Source organism: Marmota monax, unplaced genomic scaffold, assembly GCF_021218885.2.
Source record: "Marmota monax isolate L192 unplaced genomic scaffold, Marmota_monax_Labrador192_F-V1.1 WCK01_AAM20220418_F8-fsc00080, whole genome shotgun sequence".
Taxonomy (NCBI): Eukaryota; Metazoa; Chordata; class Mammalia; order Rodentia; family Sciuridae; genus Marmota; species Marmota monax.
In genome coordinates this window covers 2,878,187-2,899,842 of record NW_026694750.1, presented here as the reverse complement: position 1 = coordinate 2,899,842, position 21,656 = coordinate 2,878,187, and the positions used below count along the sequence as shown (strand labels likewise).

The following is a 21,656-nucleotide window of genomic DNA, read 5'->3' as shown; positions in this document are numbered from 1 at the left end:
AGGGCTCTGGAATGGGCATGCATTTTAACAGAAATCCTGAAACCTCCCCCGACGTTGGCAGGAGCATTCGCACCTGGTACAGAGGACGCAAGCTCGAGTTAGAGGCGTGGAAAACGGAGGTGAGGGCCACAGACTATGTTACGGTTTGGACCGTAAACACCCCAGAGGTTCTGTGGAAGGCTTGGTCCCCTGCCCATGGTTCTCCTGGGAGATGGTGGAGCCTCACAAGCTGGGGCCTCGAGGAAGGAAGGTCATTGAGATGTGCCCTTGAAGGGGACATTGGGACCCTGGTCTCTTCTTTCTCTCCGTGCTTCCTGGTCACCAGGAGGTGAGCACATGTATCCTACAATGCTCCCCACAATGAGGGGCTGCCTTGCCACAGTCCCCAAAGCCCTGGAGCCAACACACTGTGGACCGAAGCTTCTGAAACCATGACCCAATAAACCTTTCTGACTTTTAAGTTGTTTGTCTTGGGTATTTAGTCACAGGGACAGAAAGTTGACTAACGCAGACTAGAATAGGTGAAAAAGTTGGGATTGAAAGAAACATCTTGTGGTGGTTTTAATCTGTCAGGCGAATTCTTTGACACTCCTGTGTTCAAAGATGCAGCCTAATTCTCCCCCGTGCCAACCTGGGTGGGAGCTGGTGACCAGCTAGCTGGTGGAAATGATGCTATGTGACTTTCAAAGACAGAGGTGTGGGGGTGGGGTGAGGGAGGTCTTTAGGTTACTGGGGGGTCTGGAAGGAGACTATGGGACCCCAGACTCAGCCTTGTTCAGCCTCCTGGATCCTGTTGCTCTATCACATGCTCCCACGATGACGTGCCATGTCACCCTTGTCACGGCCCAAAGTCACGGGAATGTTTCTCGGACTGGAACCTCCAGAGTTGTATGCCAAAATAAAGCTCCTCCCTTTCTTTTTGCAGGACTAGCAATTGAACCCAGGGTCTCCCGCATGCTCGGAAATTGCTCCACCATGGAGCTACACCCCAGCCCCAACCTATTCTCTTTACAAGCTAATTGCCTTGGGCATTCTGTTACAGTAGTATGAAGCTGACTACTACATTGAACTTGCAAAGCTTTACTTAAAAAAATCCATTCGTATATCATTTACGTTTGCGCACCAATGTAGACCCAGAGAATTGAATCTTACCAGTCTTCACATTCCCGCCCATTGCCATACGTCCCTGCTCCCAGCATTAGCTTTGGAAGCTAACCACTTCTTAACTAAACGAGGACCGTGCTTTCCAAAGTCATCCAGTTGCACTGGGAGCACAAAGAGCCACTCAGCCTCTCCAGGGGCCTGGGGCAGAGAAGGAAGCCTAGAATACGGGCACGTGGGTGACATGCAGAGCCACTAAAGGGCGGTCTCCTTGGCAGGCACAGAGGGTATGTGAGGGCCAACCCCAGTTACTTCTTCTTTGATCTCTGGAATCTCCACTCCATTCCTCTTGGCAAAGATATGGTTTATCTCCACAAATGTTCTCCCCTTGGTCTCAGGAATGACCACATAGGTGTAAACCGCAGTGAGGAGGCACAGGCCAGCAAAGACCAGGAAGCTGTAGGCACCGATGGCCTCCTGGACCAAGAGACCAAGAAGACGGAGGGGGTGGAGCGGGAGGGGGGCAGGCCTGCTCAGGCCCTCTGAGTAAAAAGGCAGTTTCCTCAGGGCCATTTTGTTTGCTCTTAGAGGAGTGAAAGAGCTAGAAAGCAGGGTCCCTCCCGACATTGGAGAGGAGCCCTTAGCCTGTGGGCAACAGTGACTTCATGGTCTCTGGGCCCCTCCTGTGCTGGGATGTAGAGCTGGTGCACATCTTGGGAAGCAGAGGAAGGAGCCCCTGTCCATTGCCTCTGGACTTCACCCACCAGGGACCCTAAGCAATGGACCCTTCCCAAGCTGTGTATGGGCGTCCCCTTTGAAATCCTGGCTTGGGGACACCGGCATGTTTAGAGCCGGGCCACATGGGTGTCTCCCGTGAGGCTCTGAGAGCTGCCTCCGCCTTGTGGAATGGGCAGGTGTTCTTGGTAGAAGAGGAACCTCTGCCTACTCACTGGTGCCCCTGCTGACCCCTGGGGGGGACAGGGTGGCTTGGACATGGGGAGGAGGGGCCGCTCACCTGGACCGACGGGAATACCAAGCCCACGATGAAGTTGGTGAGCCAGTGCACAGCCCCGTCCACCGTGAGGGCAGCCGGCCGGGAGGACTGCAGGAAGATCTCCATCCTCACCACCGAGGGGACGGGGCCTGGAGGGGCCGGTGGGCGCAGGGGAGAAGGGCTCAGAGGGCCCCGAGGGCCTGCGGGACACAGCCTGGCCTCGCCTCGACCTCAGGCCCCTGTGTGGGCAGCCCCTGCTGGGTTGGGGAGCAGAAAGGACCCCACCTTTGCCCAAAGAGGAGAGCACAGAAGCCAACGGTGCCCAGCCAAGGCTGGCAACAGTGCAGTGGACAGAAGGCTTCTTGGGAGCAGAGACTCGTGAGTCCGTGCCTTCCCCTCCCAGGTGCCCCGTTCTCTCAAAGCCCTTGCTCTGCATCCGGCTCCTCTGGACGTCCCTGGCCCGGAGGAGGAGCAGGTGCGCTCCGGAGCGCCTGGGCTCCCTAGTGCTGCCCTCCTGTGGCGCGTATGGGAATGGCCGCATCTGCTGGCCACCCTTTTCCTTGTCCAAGTCTTTTTCTCAGTCCTGTTCATCATTACCCCCCTACAGAGCTTTGTCCCGTATTTTCTCCTAATCACCAAGTCCATGAAAATTTGGTATCACAGACCTACTGCCTATCTGTTCATGTGCTGTATGGAAACCTGCAGCTCTGCACACACAAGGCGTAGGATTCTGTCCTCTTCCAACTAGTGTCCCCGTTGGGGGAGCCGGGAGAAGGAATGGTCCCGCTGAAGATGCAGTCTCAGGGGACAGACCAGGAGAGAATTCAAAGCCCCAGAACAAAGCTGCTCTTGGGACTTAGGTACAGAACTCCTGCCAGGGGCCCTTCCTTGGGGCTCTGCTGCCCACTGTGGGTGCAGGTGAGGGTGTTATCTGTCAGGACCCTGCTCAAATGCCAGGCAGCCCTAAGCTGGTCTCCCATGGCTGGCACCTATGGCTACCCTGGGCCACATCAGGCAGGGAGGGGCAGAAGGACCTGGAGCCAAGGTGGGCTACACACACCAGTACCTCCCCCACTAGGCGCCCTCTCTACCTTTGAGATGCACCAAGGTGGGGTGGGTGTGTGGGGGGGTTCCTGCCAAACGGCCCACTGACACACCCCCGTGTGGGCCCCACTGCTGTCTGCATCTCCAGGGCGAGGCTCGGACAGCCTAGGTGGGGCCTCCCTGGATGTGTGTGTCCAGGTGATCCCTGAACACACAGCGTCTGCATTTTGGTTTATGGATGGTTCTTCCCAAATGAAGACCCCATGGGGCACGTCACTAGGGTCTTAGGAGGCAAATTTCCTCAGGCTCGATTCTCAGGAGGGCACACAGGGACGGAGCTTGGAGGCTCCATGGCTACCATATGGAGGCCTGAAGCTCTTGTCCCGCAGATGTGGGGTTACAGCAGCTCAGCAGCTGGAGGTCAGCAGGGAGCAAAGAGAGGTGACTGTGGGTGGGCTCGGAGGCCAATGGCATATGGAGGGTTTGGACAAGTCAGGGTGCCCTGGGATCTGGCTGGTATGAGTCCCCTCTGCACGGGCTCCTCTCCTTGCTGGGTCTGGACCTGGGTCTGGGTACCTCTGGGAGCCGCACACTAATGAGGCACTGGTCTGAGTGTGATACTGTTGACACTGGAAAATGTTTGCTGAATGAATAAACTTGAACTGGAATGGGGGCCTTTTAGAATGGGTGGACTGGACAGGAACGGAGGGGCGTGGTGGAGGGAATAGCACAAATATTGTGAACCGAGGACGCTCTTCATTCAGCAAGTAATTAGTGAGCACCGGCTCCATTGCCAGAGGGGGCGGGGGCGGAGGAACTGCAGGTACTCACTGGGCCCGATGGAATGTCCCGCGATGTAGGTGAGGATGCAGATGACACCCAGGTAGGACAGCTCAGGGACTGTGCTCTGTGGGGAAAGGCGGGCCATCTGGGCCTCGGGCCAAGAACCCTTGCTGCAAATAAGCACCTGTGTTCCCACCCTCCTGCCACAGGGACTCATCACGCCTGGAACCCTGGGCCCCACAGAGCCCTCAAGGGTTCTGAGGCAAGAACAAGGACAGGTGTGGGACATTCTGGCTCCAGAAGCTGCCCAAACCTCTCCTGAGTGATGGCACCGGAGGCACAACCTGCCTTTGATGAGCTTTCGTGCCGAGCACCACTCTTGGCACTTTACAAATAAAACCCTAGAAGGAGGGCTGGGGTCGGGCTCAGTGGCAGGGGCTTGCCTGTCGTGTGTGAGGCCCTGGGTTCGATTCTCAGCACCACATATAAATAAATAAAATGAAGGTCCATTGACAACTAAAAAATTTTTAAAAATAGATGGACATAATAACTTTATTTATTTTTTATGTGGTGCTGAGGATCCAACCCAGAACCTCACGCGTGCTAGGTAAGCGCTGCACCATGAGCCCCTCCCCAGCCCACGTCACAAACATTAACACTCCTCTGAGTGAGGAAATTATTACAGAGAGGATGATGTGGAAAAGGAGGAAAAGAACAAAAACTTTGCCTCTGAATTCCGGAATAATCTCCTTATTCCATACCTTCTCCTGGTCACAGAGGACAAGAGTTCCAACTCTGTATTTTAATTTGAAAAGGGTTAGTGCAGTGGCAAGGTTACTGCAGAAACAACAGTGGCCAAGAGGCCAGTGAGAGTGACCATCTGATGGTTTTTAAATCATTTTGTATTGTGGTCATGCTATTTTTTTTTGGTACTGTGAATTGAACCCAGGGGTGCTTAACCACAGAGTTACATCCCCAGCCCTTTTTATTTTTTATGTTGAGACAGGATCTTGCTAAATTGCTTAGGGCCTCACTGAGGCTAACCTCCAATTGCAATCCTCCTGCCTCAGTCTCCTAAATTGCTGGGGTTGCAACGTGAGCTACCATACCAGCTATAACTGTTTTCTATAAGTTCTATAGAAAACAGATAAAAAATGTATTCTGAGAGAATCACAAACTGAAGGATGTGTTCCCAAACCAGGGCTGTGTTTTACTCTTGCTGTGGAGTCATCCCGGAGTATTTTAGAGCCCTCCCTGTGACTGTGTCCTCTCAAGGTTCAGCGAATCTGGTCCCCAGGCTACTCTGAGCTCCAGAGAGGACATAGCTCCTCGCGCTGGCAGGACTCGGGGACAGGCGCTCTGCCCTGGGTGCCCTGGGCAGCCTTCAGCGCAGTGAGCCTGGGACTGGTCCTACTTCCGCGTTCCCTCCCGCTGGGCCTCTGGTTTGTCCTGGGTGCTGTCCCTGCTCTGGTGGGGCTTCTTTTCTCTCCTGCCCGGTGTCCACGTGGAGCCCAGCGGGCTCATCCCGACCCCGTGCTGCCGCGGCGCTGCCCGTGGACGGGATGGCTTCCTCGATTGCGTCCTGGTTGGCGGGTGTTTCCCGGGCCCTGCGCGGGCCCTTACGAACAGAAACACACGCTGGACAGTAAATTGTCCTCCTGAGTGAGGACACCTGTGGAGTTGCTAGTTTTGGGGTCGGATGCCAGGAGCGATCGTCCTGAACTTCATCTCAGGAGGGGGCTGTACACAGTCCTTGTCCCTGAGCGCGCCGAGCTGCCCGACCTCCCACCCGCGCCCTGGTCCCCCACCCGCCAGACCTGGAAGAGGAGCGCCAGGGTCAGCACCAGGCAGGCAGAGCCGCAGATGCCGTAGCCGGCCAGCAGGAGGGGCCGCCTCCCCAGCCGCTCCACGGTGACGGCCTGCAAGGGAAGCGCAGTGAGGGACGCCCAGAGTCCCTTGGAGCTGACCCCAACCCCCCTGTGGGAGGCCAACCTTACGGGTGACTGAGTTACACTCCCCAGCTGGGTGCTGAGGCGCCCAGTCACAGAAATGGGTGAAGCTACGCTCACCTGTTCCTTTGTAATCTAACCCCTTGCCCTGTTTAGGATAGAATCTTCCATGGAAGGGCCTTGTGTGTGTCCCCTTCTTTTACTGTGCCCTTGGGTGTGGCCTACCCAGGTGTCAGTGAACCTGCTGACAGTGGACATCATGAAGATAGACTCAGCCCCTGAAACCTGACCCCTTGCCTCATTTGAACAGCTTCTCCTCAATAAAAGGGGTCAGCGCGTGCTCTCGCTCTCTTTCTGCAGACCCTTAAGGTCAGAGGAGCCGTCACAGCAACCCCAAAGAAAAAGGTATTTGTGTCTCTTGTGTGGTTATTTCGTGCAGCCCGGTTAGCCCAGTTTAACTAGAGTGACCCCTGAGCCTTTTAGTCACGAGAACAGAAACCCGGCACCCCCCAGTGCAGCCCTCCTCTCCACCCCGGCTGGAATGCTGGCTGACCCCTGTGCGTTCCCCTCCCGCCCTGGACCCCTCTGCAGACCCCGTGGAGTGGACCTCGGATCCCTGCTTGATGCCTTGACCCCTGGGCCCTTGCTGCTCTGGAGGCGCTGCCCCTCCCACTTGGTTCCTGGAGGATGCACCCCTCTCCTCTCCACCGAGAATTACAGGGGCAGGGGGAGGTGTGCGGACAGAAGCCCTTCCCTGTTCCCTCCCTTTTTCCTCTGGGGCAAGCTCTATCCTGCATCCTCTAGATAAAGAGCCCTAACTAGGACCTTCTCCCCATCACCCTGCTGGAGAAACCCGAGCCAGGAGAAACCCGGGAGGGCAGTGTTTGGGAACTAGGCACAGAATCTGAAGCTGACCTTTCTAACTTCTTCGGTTGGAGACTAGGACCGCCACTGTGCTCCTGTCTGGCCTCCCTGACTGGCAGTGGTGGCCCCTCTGCTGACCATGCAGGGCCTGGAGCTGAACCAGGGCAGGGGATTTGGGGACTCGTCCTCCTGCCAGCCTCTCTTCCTGTGCTCCTGAACTTCTCCCTCCTGCCAGTCTACATCCCCTGAGATTGACTGGGACTTAAACTACCTGAGCTGAAATACAGCTACATAATAAATAACTTTCTAAAAACAACTGAAGAAAAAGGAATAAACCCATCAGGGATTGGTCTAGGTTAAGGACCGTCACCATCCTCTATTTGAGTGAGGGCACTTTGGTCCTTTCCCTTTTTGTAGTTTGTTTTGGGGCTGGAGATCCAACCTAGATCCTGTGTCTGTAGGCAAGCTCACTACCAAAGAGCACTTTTGTAAATGCAGCTTATCAGGCAGGAGGGATTCCGGTTTTCAATTACTCTCTGAAATGACAATATTGTCGACAAACACCACATGAGAATAGCAGGTTTGGGTTGTCTGGTCAAGGTCACACAGGTAGTTAATATGTGACGTGGGTCACCAGAACTTTTCTGGCCCTGGTGGGGCGCCTGTCTGCTGGGGGGCACTGCTTGGACACCCTGCAGTGGGGAGGTCACTCCCTGTCACTCACCGAGATGATGGTCATCACCATATTGACAATGCCGGCGCCCACGGTTATGTACTGGGAGTGTGCAGGCTCCACGCCAGCAGATATATAGATGGTGTCTGCGTAGTAGTTGATCTAAAACACAAACTCAGGGTTGAGGGGAGAGGCCTGGGACCCAGGCCCCGGGCTTCACCTTCTTGCCTCAAACAATAAACAGTCCTGAAAGCCTGGGTTGGGGACAGGAAGGAGACAGCCTGTGGGGGTGGAGATAGGACTCCTGGAATGGAGGCTGGCCGAACCCTTCTCTGAACCCAGATTCTGCAACTATAAAATGGGAGTGGACCACAAGGTCCTCTAAGCACTTCTCCCCACGTTCCTTTGCTATTCTCTAAGCTCAGACCACATACAGTGATTCATCTCTTATTTGGGGCCAAGCCAACTGTAAGTTCAGCTTGTCTGTGGCTGAGTGGGAGACACATGTCCATAAAGTCCCCAGGTTGTTGGCACAAAGGAAATTTCCAAAGACACTCATGTTGGTCCCCACTTGGTGGCTCCCGTTTGTGCTGTCTACTCCCAAGATCACTTGCTGAACACCTCGAATCCCAAAAGACCAATGACACTTCCTTTGAATATCAACTGGGTGTCCCACTCAACCTTGATGGTGGTTCTAGAAGTGACCCTCTTCAGATCTCTGCCCTTCTCTCCGCATCATCAATAAATACACCTACAGCAAAAGAAGCATGTCCCCATGATGCCACATGGTTAGAGCTGAGTGGCTTCCAGGCTGCTCTGAGCCAGCCTGGATCCACCACCTACCCTAGGCTGGATGCTGAGAGTGGGGGCAGGGCTCTGGCTCTGTCTGGCTGATCTCTTCCACAGAAGGAAAGAACTGGGCTGGGGTTGTGGCTCAGTGGTAGAGCGCTTGCCTAGCACACGTGAGGCTTTGGGTTCCGTCCCCAGCACCACATAAAAGTAAATAAAAGTATAAAAAATATTTTTTAAAAAGGAAGGGAAAGAATTACTGGTAGGAGAATTTTCTCTTAGGGATTGAGAAGCAAAGAAAAATGTTCTATAGAAAAGAGAAAAATAAAGCAGCAGCCCATGGGGAGAGGGGAAATTAAAAGATGGCTGCTGTTCTCTCCAGGGCTGCTCCTGGGGCCCTGCGGCCTGGCTGGCCTTCTTTAGTGGCGCCACCTGCTGTAAATGAAGTCTGATTTTGCTTTATCTCTTTCCAAGGGGGTCTTGTTACTTGCAAAAGAAACAAGCCCTGGTGCGGCTGTCCCTCCCAGAGCTGGACGTGTCTGCCCGGGTTTTGCTCGTTAAGTCCTCCGTCCATCCATCTGGGAGGCAGAGCTGAGCTTTGCACGTGGCAATAACAAAGCCACTCGTGCCTGTTCCTTGACTCAAATGGCTTTCAAGGGCCGGAAGCCCCTGGAGCAGGCTGCAGACCCCTCCCCGCCAGACCGCCCCGCTTTCCACGTGCCCGCGCACCGCGTTGATCCCGGACAGCTGCTGGCCGGCCATGAGCACGAGGATGGTGATGAGCTGCCAGCGCAGGGCCCGGAAGGTGAAGAGGTTGAGCACAGACAGGCTGCCCGCCGCGCGCTCCTCGCGCTCCTCCGCTCGCATGTCCTCCATCTCGGCCTCCACGTCGGCGGCGCGACCTCTCAGCCTCCCCAGAGCTGCGGAGCAGAGCGGCCCCACCACGTGCGCGGCGCGCCAGGCTTCGGGAGCGCTGGACGTCCCCACGCGGCCCACTCTGGGCTCGCCTCTTGGCACCCAATCAGGTCCCCAGCATGGTGGCCGCGCCCCAGTAGCCACCCTGCACGGGGCTCGGGATCTGTGACCCTGTGACCCTGACGGTGTTCCCAGCTGAGCGCTTTGAGCTGACGGGGAGGGCATTTTGGGGGGCGTGGGGCAGGAAGGGAAAGGGGAGCAGCCTCTCGCCTCTGTACCTTGCCGCGCGGTCTCCTCGTCTCCTCTCTGAATCAGGGTGTAGCGGGGGCTCTCGGGGAAGAAGGGCAGGGAGAGGAGCTGGATCAGCGCGGGGACCCCCGTGAGAGCCAAGAGCACAGGCCAGCCTGAAAGGAAGTGACACTCGACCAGGCCCCCCGGGGGCCACAGGGCCTCCAGCAGTCCCAGCCGGCCTCAGGCCACATCTGGACTCTGAGTGGCCTCTGCCCACTGAGAAGCAAGGACCGGGGGCAAGTCCTTGCCAAGAGGTGGCTGCCACGGGCCCACCCACAAAGGGGTTCCATATTAAGAATGGAGAAAACGATCGCAATTGAAAAAAAAAAAACCTTGAGTTTTATTCATTCCAACCATCCTAGAAATCATCTTAGTTCTAGAATATGATCTGAAAATGTGAGCCCTAGAGAAATGGATCTGCATCATTTCCCTAACTTTAGGCTGGAAGCCGCATGATCTCTAGGTCCCTGGAGGCTGGGGCTGGGGAATGGACAGACTCAGCACTGTGCCTGCCCCTTGCCCAGGGTTTGGGTCCAGGCAGGGGTACTGAGATCTAAGATGTGGGTAGGGTCCTGGATGCCTCCTGGGGGGCTGCCTCTGATGTGTGTGAGTTTTGTTTTCTTAACAGTAAGATAAAGATAGTGATAACACTACTGATAAAGTCAGGAGTGGCCACTCCAGGGCCAGGACAAGTAGCCAGCATGGTGTCCATTTAAATCTGGGGATGAGGCTTAATTGATATTTTTCCCTGCAGTATTGGGGATTGAACCCAAGGGGCACTCCACCACTGGAGCTAAATCTCTAGCTCTTTTTAACATTAAGAAAAAAAAATTGCTAAGTTGCCCAGGCTGCCTTGAACTTGTGATCTTCCTGCCTCAGCCTCCAGAGCTGCTGGGATTGCAGGCCTGTGCCACCACTCTAATTAATGTTTAATTTTCAGCTGTGGGGCAGTGGTTTGGGAATCACTGCTAATGATCCTGTATGGGTCCCCCCACTGACTTCTTAGTCGAATACCTTCAAGATATCATGGAAAATACAAAGCATAGATTCATGGACTGAGGGTGTAGCTCAGTGGTAGAGTACTTGCTTAGCATGTGTGAGGCCCCGAGTTCAATCCCCAGTACTGGGGGGAAAAAAAAGTGTGGCTCTTGTTTGATCTGGGTCATTCAAAAAGCTTTTAAAGAGACTCCACTGTGTTCTGGGGGCTGCTAACACTGTCTTGCCAAGTCTAACACTTCTAGCCAAGTTTATTGGTCTGTTCTCTGGTCTACCCTCCCCATTGACTGTTTCATACTTTTTTCCTTCTCTGACTTTAGCCATGTTCCCCATGGTCACACTCAGGTAATGACCTTGTTGAGAAAATAGAAGCCACCAGAAGAAAATATCTACAGGTGCCACCTTCATGCATGTCACAGTAATGGGGGCTGCACACTGAGCACCCTGCACCCATGTCCCTCCCTGCTGCATTATTCCTATAGCAGCCAAATATGCTGATATTTTTCCCAGCTTGAAAACAAATCTCTTCTCTCCACCAAGCTTCCCCTCCCAGTTGCCTCTCAGGTTTTCTCCTTCCTTTAATAGCAAGACTCTGGCTGGTCTCTGCGTCTCTCCTCTCATTCCCAAGCACAGCCTGTCTCCATTGTCCACGGACACTGCCCAGGTGGTCAACTGGGTCCACTGGCTGTAATTGACCGACCCAAAGGTCACCTTCCAGGCCTCCCCTGACTTGCTCCGTGAGTTGGGCTCCGCACGCTTGAGGCCCTGGCTCTGACTTTTGCTGCGAGTTACCTGTGGGGTTGCCCAGGACAGCCTGCAGGCTGAAGACCTGCGCCAGGAAGATTCCAGTGATGACGAACACCTCCGTCATCGTTCCCAGGGTGCCTCTCAGATTCTTGGGAGCCAGTTCTCCCAGGTACATGGGAAGAGCGCTGTAGGAGATGCCTGGTTCAGGCAAAGTGAAAATCAAGGCAGGCCAAGACCAGTGCCCACCCTCCAGAGATGCGGGAGCCCTGGACAGGTGGCAGCGCCTCTGTGACTGAGCTGGAAATAGGCCAGTTTTGGTGTTTCTCTCTCTCTCTCTCTCTCTCAATCTCTCTCTCTCTCTCTCTCTCTCTCCCCCCCCCTCCCTCCCTCTCTCCCTCCCTCTCTTTTTTTCTCTCTAGCTGGGATTATAGGCACGCACCACTGTGCCCAGCAAATAAGCCAACCTTGACTATTTGGTTTAGACTTATATCAAAATCCCCCCAGAATTCTTCACCCCCTCTGGGGACATTGCTAGGATATAGCGGTATAGCTGCCCAGCTGGGCCTCCTGTTAGAGGGGAGAAGTCTAGGCCTCTGTGTGTTCCCAGGGTTAATAGGTAACTCTTACCTTTACCTAGGATTTATCTTCATGTGGAATTGAGATATAACTTTTGCTTTTATTTATTTTCTGATATTTCTAAATCACACACACTTGTAACAGCATTACTATAGTTAAGAAACCTTGTCAACTGGTGACTGAGACTCCACATTTTGCATTTATTTTGCTTGAAATCCCCGTCTTTGGTTTAAACTGTACATCTTCCTTGGGAGATGCCTTATAAACCCTCATTTGTATCTCATAGTAAATGGTGTTTCTAACGATCCTCCCCTAGAGAAGATTTTGTTAAATAAACGAAAGGACCTAGAAAGCCTGATGTTTGCCCCAAAAGGGGAAAGAGGCAGATAGAGCCAGTGAGACCCAGACCCGCTGCACCCAGCCTTGGCCCATGGTGTTGTCTCAGAGCCCTTCCCCTGACAGGTGCACTGAATCCCACTTGGGGCTGAGGCCACCATCCCAGGTACCTGCACAGACTCCCACCAGCACTCGAGAGAAGATGATCAGCTCAAAGGCCTGGGCCACTTTGCTGACTCCCATCAGGATGGCGGGGAGGATGGCGAAGATGTTGTTGATCAGCAGCGTTCCCTTTCTGCAAGACAGCAGTGCCCAGAGGGCAGGGATGGTCACGCCAGGAGCTCTGGACACCAGCTTCTGCGTTGCGGGCCATCACTACAGAGGCAGGGAATGCACCTGAGAACAGGCTGATGGGTGGGACAGTGGACTCAAGGGTTCTCCAAATTCGTGTTACAGCCTTTCACTGCCAAAGTGGGGGTGATTAAGTCATGAGGGGAGCTCTGGCAATGGGATTAGGCCATCAGGGCTGGGAGAGCGTAGCTCAGGGGCTTGCCTAGTGTATCTGGGGTCTAGGGGCCTGGGTTCCATCTGTGGGGGTGGGGGAGGGGGCAAGAGACAGGCAGGCTCGCTCATTCCATTCTCTCTCTCCCCCCCTCCTGTGAGGACACAGAAGGAACGCAGACTTGTGCCATCCAGGAAGCAGGTTCTCGGCTGGCACCTTGAGCTTGGACTTGCAGCTTTTAGACCTTGGGAAATCAATGTCTGTTGTTTCAGTTTCCCTGTGTAATTTGTCACAACCGCTTGTACTGACTAAGTCAGAGGGGAAGGAAGGTGACGCAAGGACACCTGGGCCAAACTCCCAGGAAAGAGGATGTGGGGTCAGTGGGGGTGGGGCGCGCTCTGACCATCATAGCTCCTGGGAAGGAATAAGCTGCCCCAGGAGAGGGGAGCTTCCTGTCTCTGGCGGAATTCAAGTTGTTGCTGGTGGTTCCTAGACCAGAAGCGATGATTGACAGGAGTGTTGGATGGGAGATTCCCACAGCAGGTGGGGTGCAGAGTAGGACTGGATGATCTCTAAAGCCCTTCTAAGGCTGAAAGCCACCAGCCTGTGACATGGAGGGAGACAGCATCTGAAAATGAGTGCTCAGTGGGATGTACCCTGCAGGCCCCTGCCACACACCCCATCTTCTTGACTCTGCTCCATGTCTCAGACTTGCACCAAGGGTCTGGGTCCTCTGTCCCTTGCCTGGGGTTCCAGTTTTGCCAGTGCAAGGCAGTGACCAGAGGGAAGGACACGTGCTCCCTGGCTGGGTGCTGGCCGGCTGGCCTGGCACTGGGGGCTGTCTTCCGTTTCCTTCTCTGTCTGCCTCCAGAGGTGTTAGCGGCTTCCTCCCCTCTCCTCTACAGGACTGGAGGGATTCTGCCTAGCCTTTGTCATTTCCCACACTCTGCCGCTGCCTTTCAGGGCCCTGATCTATACAGGCCCCTGAGTGAAGCAGCCAAGGGGCCGCGGCTCTGCCCTGGGAGCAGGGCTGATGAGGTCCCTGCAGCAGTCAATGCTGAGGACTCTTGGGGATCTGCAGTGTGCAGGCTGAATTCCTTAGCCACTTTTCACTCCCTGGGACTGTCCCAGCACCAAGAGAGCACCCCCTAGAGCTCCCAGAAGCTCAAGGAGAACAAATAGTCTACCCTGGCCCCACCTTCCTTCTACTCCCTCCCTTCCTGGCCACCAGGAGCCTGCTGGCCTCTGGGGACTCTGGGGGTCAGGACCCCACTCACAAGGCCAGCTCCACCCCACCTCCAGGCTCGGGCTCCTCATCTGCAAAATCTCCTCTGCAGAGGTGAGGTCCTCTCCAAGTCTCCTCCACCGCCCAGGTGTCTTGACTTTGAGGTCCAGACAAGGAAGTGGAGGGCAAGCCTGGGCTTCCAAAACAGTCCAGCCGCTCTTGGGGTGGCTGAGAACAGCCCAGTCTGAGTTGCAAGGCCTCCTGGACTATGGCGCACCTGGAATTCACTGAGTGCGCTCTTCACTGAAGGGCACAGGAAGGGCGAGTAATTGTTCATTGACTATTTGCAGGGGAGGCCCCTGGGTCCTGCCTTCAGAGACAGATAATTGCCAACCAACAATATTTTCTTTTATGCCTGAAACAGCACCGCCGTTTTCTCTTCTTTCTGTTTTTGTTTGTGTGTGTTAGTTTTCATTGTAGGGTGTTCCTCTCCCTCCCCCACACCACCTACTTGGCACATCAAGTCCAAGTGCAGCTGTGAGTTCCAAGGAGCAGGCCTGAGCACATGCAGTGCCTCCACCCCTCACCCCGACCCATGACCCGGCTCCTGCTCCTCCTTCCTGGGGACCTTGACCTGTGTGTCCCCTTATCTGTGCAGCAGGGTCTGTGCAGCACCTGGGCTTGGGCAGGCAGGGGAGTGAGTCTGAGCAAAGGGTAAAGACTGAGTCTCCATTTCCCAGTGAGACCTGAGGCCCTGGCACGTGGGATGACACAGCCTGACGCCAGGTGTCAGGACAGCACATGGCCAGGCCATGCAGAGAGAGCTGCGCCTGTTAGACCTGGGGCCACGGTCACCCAAGTGCAGGGTAAGACCCAGCCAAGTAGCACTTATCCAACTCCTGCTGGAAGTGCTGACGAGGCCCAAGCTGAGTACCAAGGGGAACTTTGCTCTCAAAGGCGGCAGCGCCTCTGGGGCGAGTGACGGGGGAGGCTGTGCCCCCGCCAGGGCCTGGGGAAGAGATTCCAGAGAAGTCCAGGCACTGGCTGTGAGTCCGACGTCCATGGCAAAGGGGAGACGTGGTTTCTGACCTCTGGATCTTTAGGGTCATATGGTGTCCCTCCCAGGTGCACAGTCACCAGGAGACAGTGGGGGCTGCTGACCTGGATTTCATGTAGGACAGCATACCCTCTATTTACCTGCCACACCTGTCAACCAGCAGGCCAACCACCAAAGACCCCAACAAGCCGCCCAGAGGAAACATGGACACAGTGCAGGACCACAGGAGCAGCAGGACCTTCTCATCCATGAATGTTCCATGTCGCTCAAAGTAGGTTTCATTATAAAACGACTTGAAGACCTGAAAAACACGACCCGCCCACAGCCCAATATGCAACTCAAGAGAAAGAACGCCCTGAGCATTCTCAGCTGCCCCTTGTCATCGCAAAGAGGGATGTGTCTGCCAAGTCTGCAGGACACTCAGTGATTCTCTGCTGGTGAGAAGAAAATGATCTTCTGTGCGATGGAGTGAGATGAGAAACCAGATCGCATGCAATATTGTTAAAATTCACTATAAACAACCCATTTTTCAGAGCCTTACTCTGCCAGAGACAACATAGAAAATATGCCAACTAATTATGTGGCTTTGGGCAAATGGGATAACCAGCTTAAGCCCTCATCTCTTCAGTGACAGGAAGAATTTGTGAGCATTAATTGCAATAAAATGACTCAGAAAAGGTGACCCAGCGCCAGGGGTGCAGTACTCGCTTAGCACGGAAAGGCCCTGGGTTCAATCCCCAGGGCTGCAGAACAGAAAAAGAAAGAAAAAATGTTCCATCAATGGTAATATCCATAAATAAACCAATCTCTCTCTCTCTATATGTAATATCTACTTGTAAGTAATTCCTACACACACACACACATGTAGGTACCGTAGAACCACTTACAGAGCAGCAGCTACATTTATGATCTTGATTTTTCAAAATTCATGCTGGGAATGGAACCCAGGGCCTCCCACGTGCTGGGTAAGCTCTCTACACTGAGCCCCACCCCCAGTCTGATTTTTTTTTTCTTGTTGGTCCAGGGGATTGAACCCAGGGCTCTACCTTGGCCACCGCCCACCCCCCAGTCACTTCTATGTTACTTTGAGACAGGGTCTTGCTAAGGTCCTCAGGTGGCCTCAAACTTGTGATTCTCCTACCTCAGACTCCCTAGGAGCTAAGACTACCAGTACACGCTGCTGTATCAGGCTTTTAATGACATCGATCAAACACAAAACCAAAAACAAAAAAAAACCCAAACCCTGCAGAACTCACGTACTGGGTGAACAGCAAGTCTACCTGCTCTCCCTCCTGCGGTGCTGGACCCTGTCCCCTCTACTCCTTCGGGGGTGTCTTTTCTGCAACAGTCCCCATCTGTGCAGGCCTGGTCTCCCCTCTCCACAGTATGCCCCATCAGTATACAAATGTGACTCCTGCCCTGCAGAAACCCCGCCGTCGCCCGCCACCCAGCTTCCTCTCTGCCTCTCCCTCCCGTCCAGCAAAACCCCTTCCAAAGTGCTGTTCTCACCGCCGGCGCCTCACCCCACTGCTGCCTCCTGAGCCCACACCACCCAGGTTTTTGTCATCTCTGTGGCTCTCTGGCCACCCTGAGTGCACCCGTGCCCTCCACAAGGTCAAAGTCCAGGGCCCGTTCTCGTCCTCTGCCTTGCCCAGCTGTAGGGACACCTGCCCTCAGGTTCTCGTCCCCAGGACGAGGACCTTCTCTCCTTTTCTTGTGCTTCTCCTGGCTCCAATCTCAGTCTCTGAATGCCGGTGGCCTTCCGGGGTGAGGGCAGTGGAGCTGAGACCCAAGGAGACTAGGGGGATAATCCAGGTCCCCCGGATCCTAGTGTGCCTAGAAGGATGACAGTCCTGGGAGGAACTGTCACACAGTCACAGATGGCCGCTGTCTCCCATCTCCCGCCCACGGGCCTGCTCACCCCGCCACCCCCCTCCCGCCCGGTGCCCACCTGGTGCCCACCTGGTGGGGCGTGTTGACCACGGCGATGTTGTAGCCGTACTGGAAGGCTGAGCCGAAGGCTGCGCTCAGCGTGGCCAGCACCAGCGTGGGCTGCAGCCGCTGTGGGGGACGAGGCCCAAGGTCAGGGACTGTGGCTTGTTCCTGGGGACCACCAGGCCTCTGTGGGGTGGGCATGAGGAAGGTGTGGCCTCTACTTCCCTCCACCTCGGACCAGAGGTGGGGTTAGGGGATGCGGGCCATGCCTAGGAAGTGGGAGGAGGTGGCTGGTGGGGGAGGGGGTCCCAGCTGGGGCTCCTCAGAGATCTGAGGCCTCGTCCCTTGCTCCCCCCAGCAGGCATTCGTCTCCCCCCTGAAGACGTAGCTCAGCACCTCCTGGCTTGCCCTGGGCCAGCCCAGGGGATGACGTATGGGTGCTGCAGGGAGGCCCTGCTCCGGGGAAGCTCCCTTTCTAAGGAGCTGAGGAAAGAAGGACAGAAAAGAGAAGGTGACCATGCGTGAATTCCCAACAGTGACAGGCTGTGAGGATTACAGAGCAGGGGATGGGGTAGAGTCATGGGCTGGGGCCCTGTTCAGCAGGTGGACAGGGACGGCCTCTTTGAGAGGTGCCTGCTGAGCAGAGAGCTGGGTTGATCCCGGGGGTCAGCAACAGGACTAGCCTTCCAGACAGAGGGAGCCTAGGCGGGCCCTGGGGCCACCTGCTCGGTTTGGCTCCAGAACAGGCCCTCAGGACATCGAGGCATCTCCAGAGCCTGTGGCACAGTTTCCAGGGCGGCTGTCACCTCCAGAGTAGCTGGGGGTGTGGGCGGGCGCATGGCCTGAGGGTCAAAGTCCAAGGAGTGGGCAGGGGATCTGAGGCCATGTCTGTGACTGTCTCTCAGAGCTCCAAGAAACCAGGGTCCTGGACCAACTGTCCACTCCACGGTGTGTGCACCTCCCCGCTCGAGTGCCACCAGCTGCCTGACTGCCCACAGCCCTGAGTCCAGTACCAGGCAGAAGGAGAGGGGCCGGATCCGGGCATTCTTCAGAGGCCACCTCCCTGAGGGTGGGGAGCAGGACTTGCGTGTGAGGAGGGGGCATGTCCAGCACCGTCCAGTCTTCCTGAACCTCAGGAGCTGGACTCGTCCCACTGTGCTTGTGTCTGAGCAGGGGGCCTCGGGGTGGCCGCCTCCCTGCACTGTCTCTTTGGGCAGGCAACCCCTGACCCTCCCTGCTAGAAGTATTTCCAGGGTCTTCACCTCCCTCCAAGATCCCCACCCTTTTGGGGAAAGGGACAAGGACAGTGCTTGGACACTTACCCCCTCCCTGGGTGGGGTGGGCGGAGGGGTCCTCGTCCCTGACCCCGTGCTCTCCATGCTTGTTTAGGTTGGAGGACAGGTGTGCTGCCTCCCAGGTGACACCCGAGCCCTGCTCTCCACTGGAGCCTGACAAGCCTGCTGTGTCACCTGTCCTCTGGGTCGGCCTGGCTTTATGACTTTTGTCCTCTGAACCCTGATGACTTTCCCCAGGAGTCTTTTCTCCTTGGAGGGTTGATAAAATATGTGTTGATGTAGCCAGTGACACGCAGCAGCGGGAATTCAGTCTTTGCATCCGCTGAGCCCCAACCAGAAGCTCCCAAGTGGCCCAAAGGAGGACAATGTTATCTCTAGAAATGAGGAGTTTCAGAAACCAAGTCAGGCCATGGCTGCACCTCGGGGCTCCTCCTGTGTGGTTTCTCTACAGAGGCTTCTTCCGATGCATTGGGGCGAATTCTGCGTTTTGGGGTAAGACAAAACCGAGGAGTTTTGAGCATGGAGGAGGATTCCAAGTTCAAGGCCAGTTTGGGCAACTTAGCAAGGCCTTGTCTCAAAAAAAACCCGGCAGGCCTACAATTCCACCTCCTAGAGAAGCTGAGCAGAATTGCAAATTTAAGGCTAATCTCAGCAATTTAGTAAGACACTGTCTCAAAAAATAAAAGAAAGTTGGTGGGGGGGCTGGGAGTGTAGCTTAGTGATAGAGTGCCCCGGGATTCCATCCCTAGTACCAAAAAAAGGTGGGGAGTACAAGGGATGTAACTCAGTGGTAGAAAACACTGAGTTCAATCCCTAGACACACACACACACACACACACACACACATATATATATATACACACACACATACACACACACATACACACATATTATATTTGACTTACTTAATACTTGTGTTAGTTTTCCATTACTACAACAAAACACTTGAAATAATCATCTTAAAAAGAGGAAAGGTTTATTTTGATTCAGAGCTTTGGAGATTTCAGTCCATGGTGGTTGACCCTGTGGCTTTTGAGCCTGTGTCGAGGCAGCACATCACGGTGGGATCACATGGTAGAGGAAGCCCATTCATCTTATCCAGGAAACTTAAGAAAAGTAAGGTACCTTTCCAGTGTGGTGGCACATGCCTAAAATCCCAGCAGCTTGGGAGGCTGAGGCAGGAGGACTGTGGGTTCAAATCCAGCCTCAGCAAAAGCAAGGTGCTAAGCAACTCAGTGAGACCTTGTCTCTGAATAAAATACAAAATAGGGCTGGGGATGTGGTTCAGTGCCCCTGAGTTTAATCCCCAGCACCCCCCCCCCCAAAAAAAGAAAAGAAATGTAAGATACCTGGGACCCACCATCCCTTTGTGCCCCCAGCCACCCCAAACCTCTTATGTGCAAAGAACAGTGCCGTCAGGCAGGTGTCCGGGCTTCCTGTTCAAGAGCCCACTCAGCACACCTTGAAGCACTGCCGGCCTTCACTGGCCGATGCATGGCCTTGGCATAGTGAGGCCGCATTTCTGGCCAGACCGCGGGAGTCTCAGCTGACCCTGCAAGAGCAGGACGCCTGGCTGGGTTTCCCTGGACGGTCTGGTTGAGCTTCGGGAGGCCGGTTGTGTTTATCTTGCTGGTCACGCTGTCAGTGACAGTGGGCATCCCTTGGTGTCCCAGGGCCGAGCAGAATGTGGGAGGACAGGCGCAGTCTCAGCCGATGGCAGCGGGAGAAGAGGAGCTGTGTGTGGAGGAGAGAAACCACCGCCTGGCCTGTGCGCAGGAGGGAGCGGGACGTGCGCTCCGCGGCCTCAATCCTCACTCTTCAGGCACCGAGGGACAGACCTTGGTGCAGATGACAGCGCAGCAGAGATGTGGAGACGGCAAGACTGTCTCACTAATGCCGCATCCCACAGGCCCTTCCAGAACGGAAATAGTCACTGCCCACTGCTCCTGATGTCCCCCCCCCCGGAAGCAGCACAGTGTCCTCAGGCTGCACAAAGGAAAATCCGTCCAACGTAAAGGGCTGGCATTTAACCTGTGACCACATCCTTCCTAGGTAGCAAGATCCCTTTCTTTTAAAGTGTCCTTTTCTCATTTTGGTTGTAGAGGAGCCTTCAATCTTTTCTCTTTTCTTTTTTTAGTGGTACTGGGAATTAAACCCAGGGGTGCACTACCCTTGAGATGTATGCCCAGTTCTTTTTATTTTTATTTATTTATTATTATTATTATTTTTTAAATATTTATTTATTTATGTATTTGGTTTTCGGCGGACACAACATCATTGTTTGTATGTGGTGCTGAGGATCGAACCCGGGCCGCACGCATGCCAGGCGAGCGCGCTACCGCTTGAGCCACATCCCCAGCCCTTCTTTTTATTTTTTAAGACAGAGTCCCTCTGGCCTCCAACTGGCCATCCTCCTGCCTCAACCTCTGGAGTCCCTGGGGTTACAGGCATGCCCCACTGCACCTGCAACCCGGAACAGTGCCTGGCACACGGTAGGTGCTGGCAAACGGCTGGGGTGCCCCCAGAATCTACTCTCGCGCTCCAGGCCGCATGGCCAGCTTCCCTTTAGACACATGCTATGAGCTGTTTCTTCTCAGCATGTCCAAAAATTGTATCATCTTCTCCCAAAACCTGCCTCCAAGACCCCAAACCATTCCCCATTGACCCCATTATAGACCTGTGGGGACACCAGGTTCCTTGCTTCTGATGGCCAAGTGGTTCCCAAATCTCACTGGCTGGCCCTCAAGTGCCCCTTCCTTCAGCCTGACCACGGCCGGCTTTGCTGGACCCCACCTCTTCCCTGCCAGGCACACTGGGATAATCTTGTGCTTAAGCCCAGAGCCAGAGTGGCCCCGGGTCTCGTGACTCGGCTTCCAGGCTCAGCTCCCCTCCACTGGAACACCCCGTCACCCGCTTCCCCCACTGGTGACATCCTGTGTGTCCTTTCTGATTCCCCATCTCCCTTCTCTGCTCCCAGATCTCTCTCCTGGCGCGTAATTCACTCACCCCTGCAGATACTCAGATCTCTAGATATTTCCACGTGTAGCTTCCTTGTCTACGTTAAGCTGCACACGAGCTCACACCAAAGCCCCCAAGTCTGACCTGTTGCCGCGGGGATTGTTCCAGACTCCCTTGCATTCTTTTCTGCCCTCGCCCCCTCCAATGGTGAGACGGCTTCCAGTACCTGCCGCCTACCGCGAAGCTGCTCCACTGAAGTAGGGGTGGATGGTGGTCACTCGTGGTGTTTTACTGATGGGCTATTTGTCCTAAGATTCATCCTGCTGGGTGCAGTAGTGTGTGTGTTTATAATCCCAGCCACTCAGGAGGCTTAGACAGGAGGATCACATGTTTGAGGCCAGCCTGAGCAACTTAGTGAGGCCCTGTCTCAAAAACTGTGAAGGACTCGGGTGCCCAGTGGTAGAGCACTTGTCTAGCATGCTACAGGGCCTGAGTTCAATCCCTAATATATTAAAAAAATATAATAATGCTCATTCCCATTTAGGTACTTAAAAATACCTAAGAGTGATACATGCCGTAGGTCTGAACACTGTGAACACGTGGAGTCATTTAATTCTCACGACAGC

The 21,656-nt window shown here is 54.7% G+C and overlaps 1 protein-coding gene across 1 annotated transcript; it reads right to left on the bottom strand.

Annotated features, from left to right (window-relative positions):
* Positions 1 to 1,119: 1,119 nt before the first annotated feature.
* Positions 1,120 to 18,156, bottom strand: Slc2a7 (solute carrier family 2 member 7). The gene is made up of 12 exons (XM_046424775.2): positions 18,100 to 18,156; positions 16,805 to 16,903; positions 14,983 to 15,143; positions 12,229 to 12,353; positions 11,192 to 11,344; positions 9,391 to 9,516; positions 8,927 to 9,117; positions 7,460 to 7,570; positions 5,740 to 5,841; positions 3,971 to 4,046; positions 2,117 to 2,244; positions 1,120 to 1,578 (listed from the first exon to the last, which is right to left on the bottom strand). Exons 1-12 carry the CDS (start codon positions 18,154 to 18,156, stop codon positions 1,357 to 1,359), a joined length of 1,551 nt encoding a protein of 516 aa, XP_046280731.1. The 3' UTR covers positions 1,120 to 1,356.
* Positions 18,157 to 21,656: the final 3,500 nt, after the last annotated feature.

Bases quoted from the DNA above. Each gene is read 5' to 3' on its own strand.
- Slc2a7 (XM_046424775.2), bottom strand. From the start codon at position 18,156: ATGGAGAGCACGGGGTCAGGGACGAGGACCCCTCCGCCCACCCCACCC. The intron at 9,517-11,191 runs GTAACTCGCAGC...ACTTCCTTTCAG, and splicing joins TGTCCTGGGCAACCCCACAG to GCTGGCCTGTGCTCTTGGCT. The intron at 7,571-8,926 runs GTGCGCGGGCAC...TTTGTGTTTTAG, and splicing joins AGCTGTCCGGGATCAACGCG to ATCAACTACTACGCAGACAC.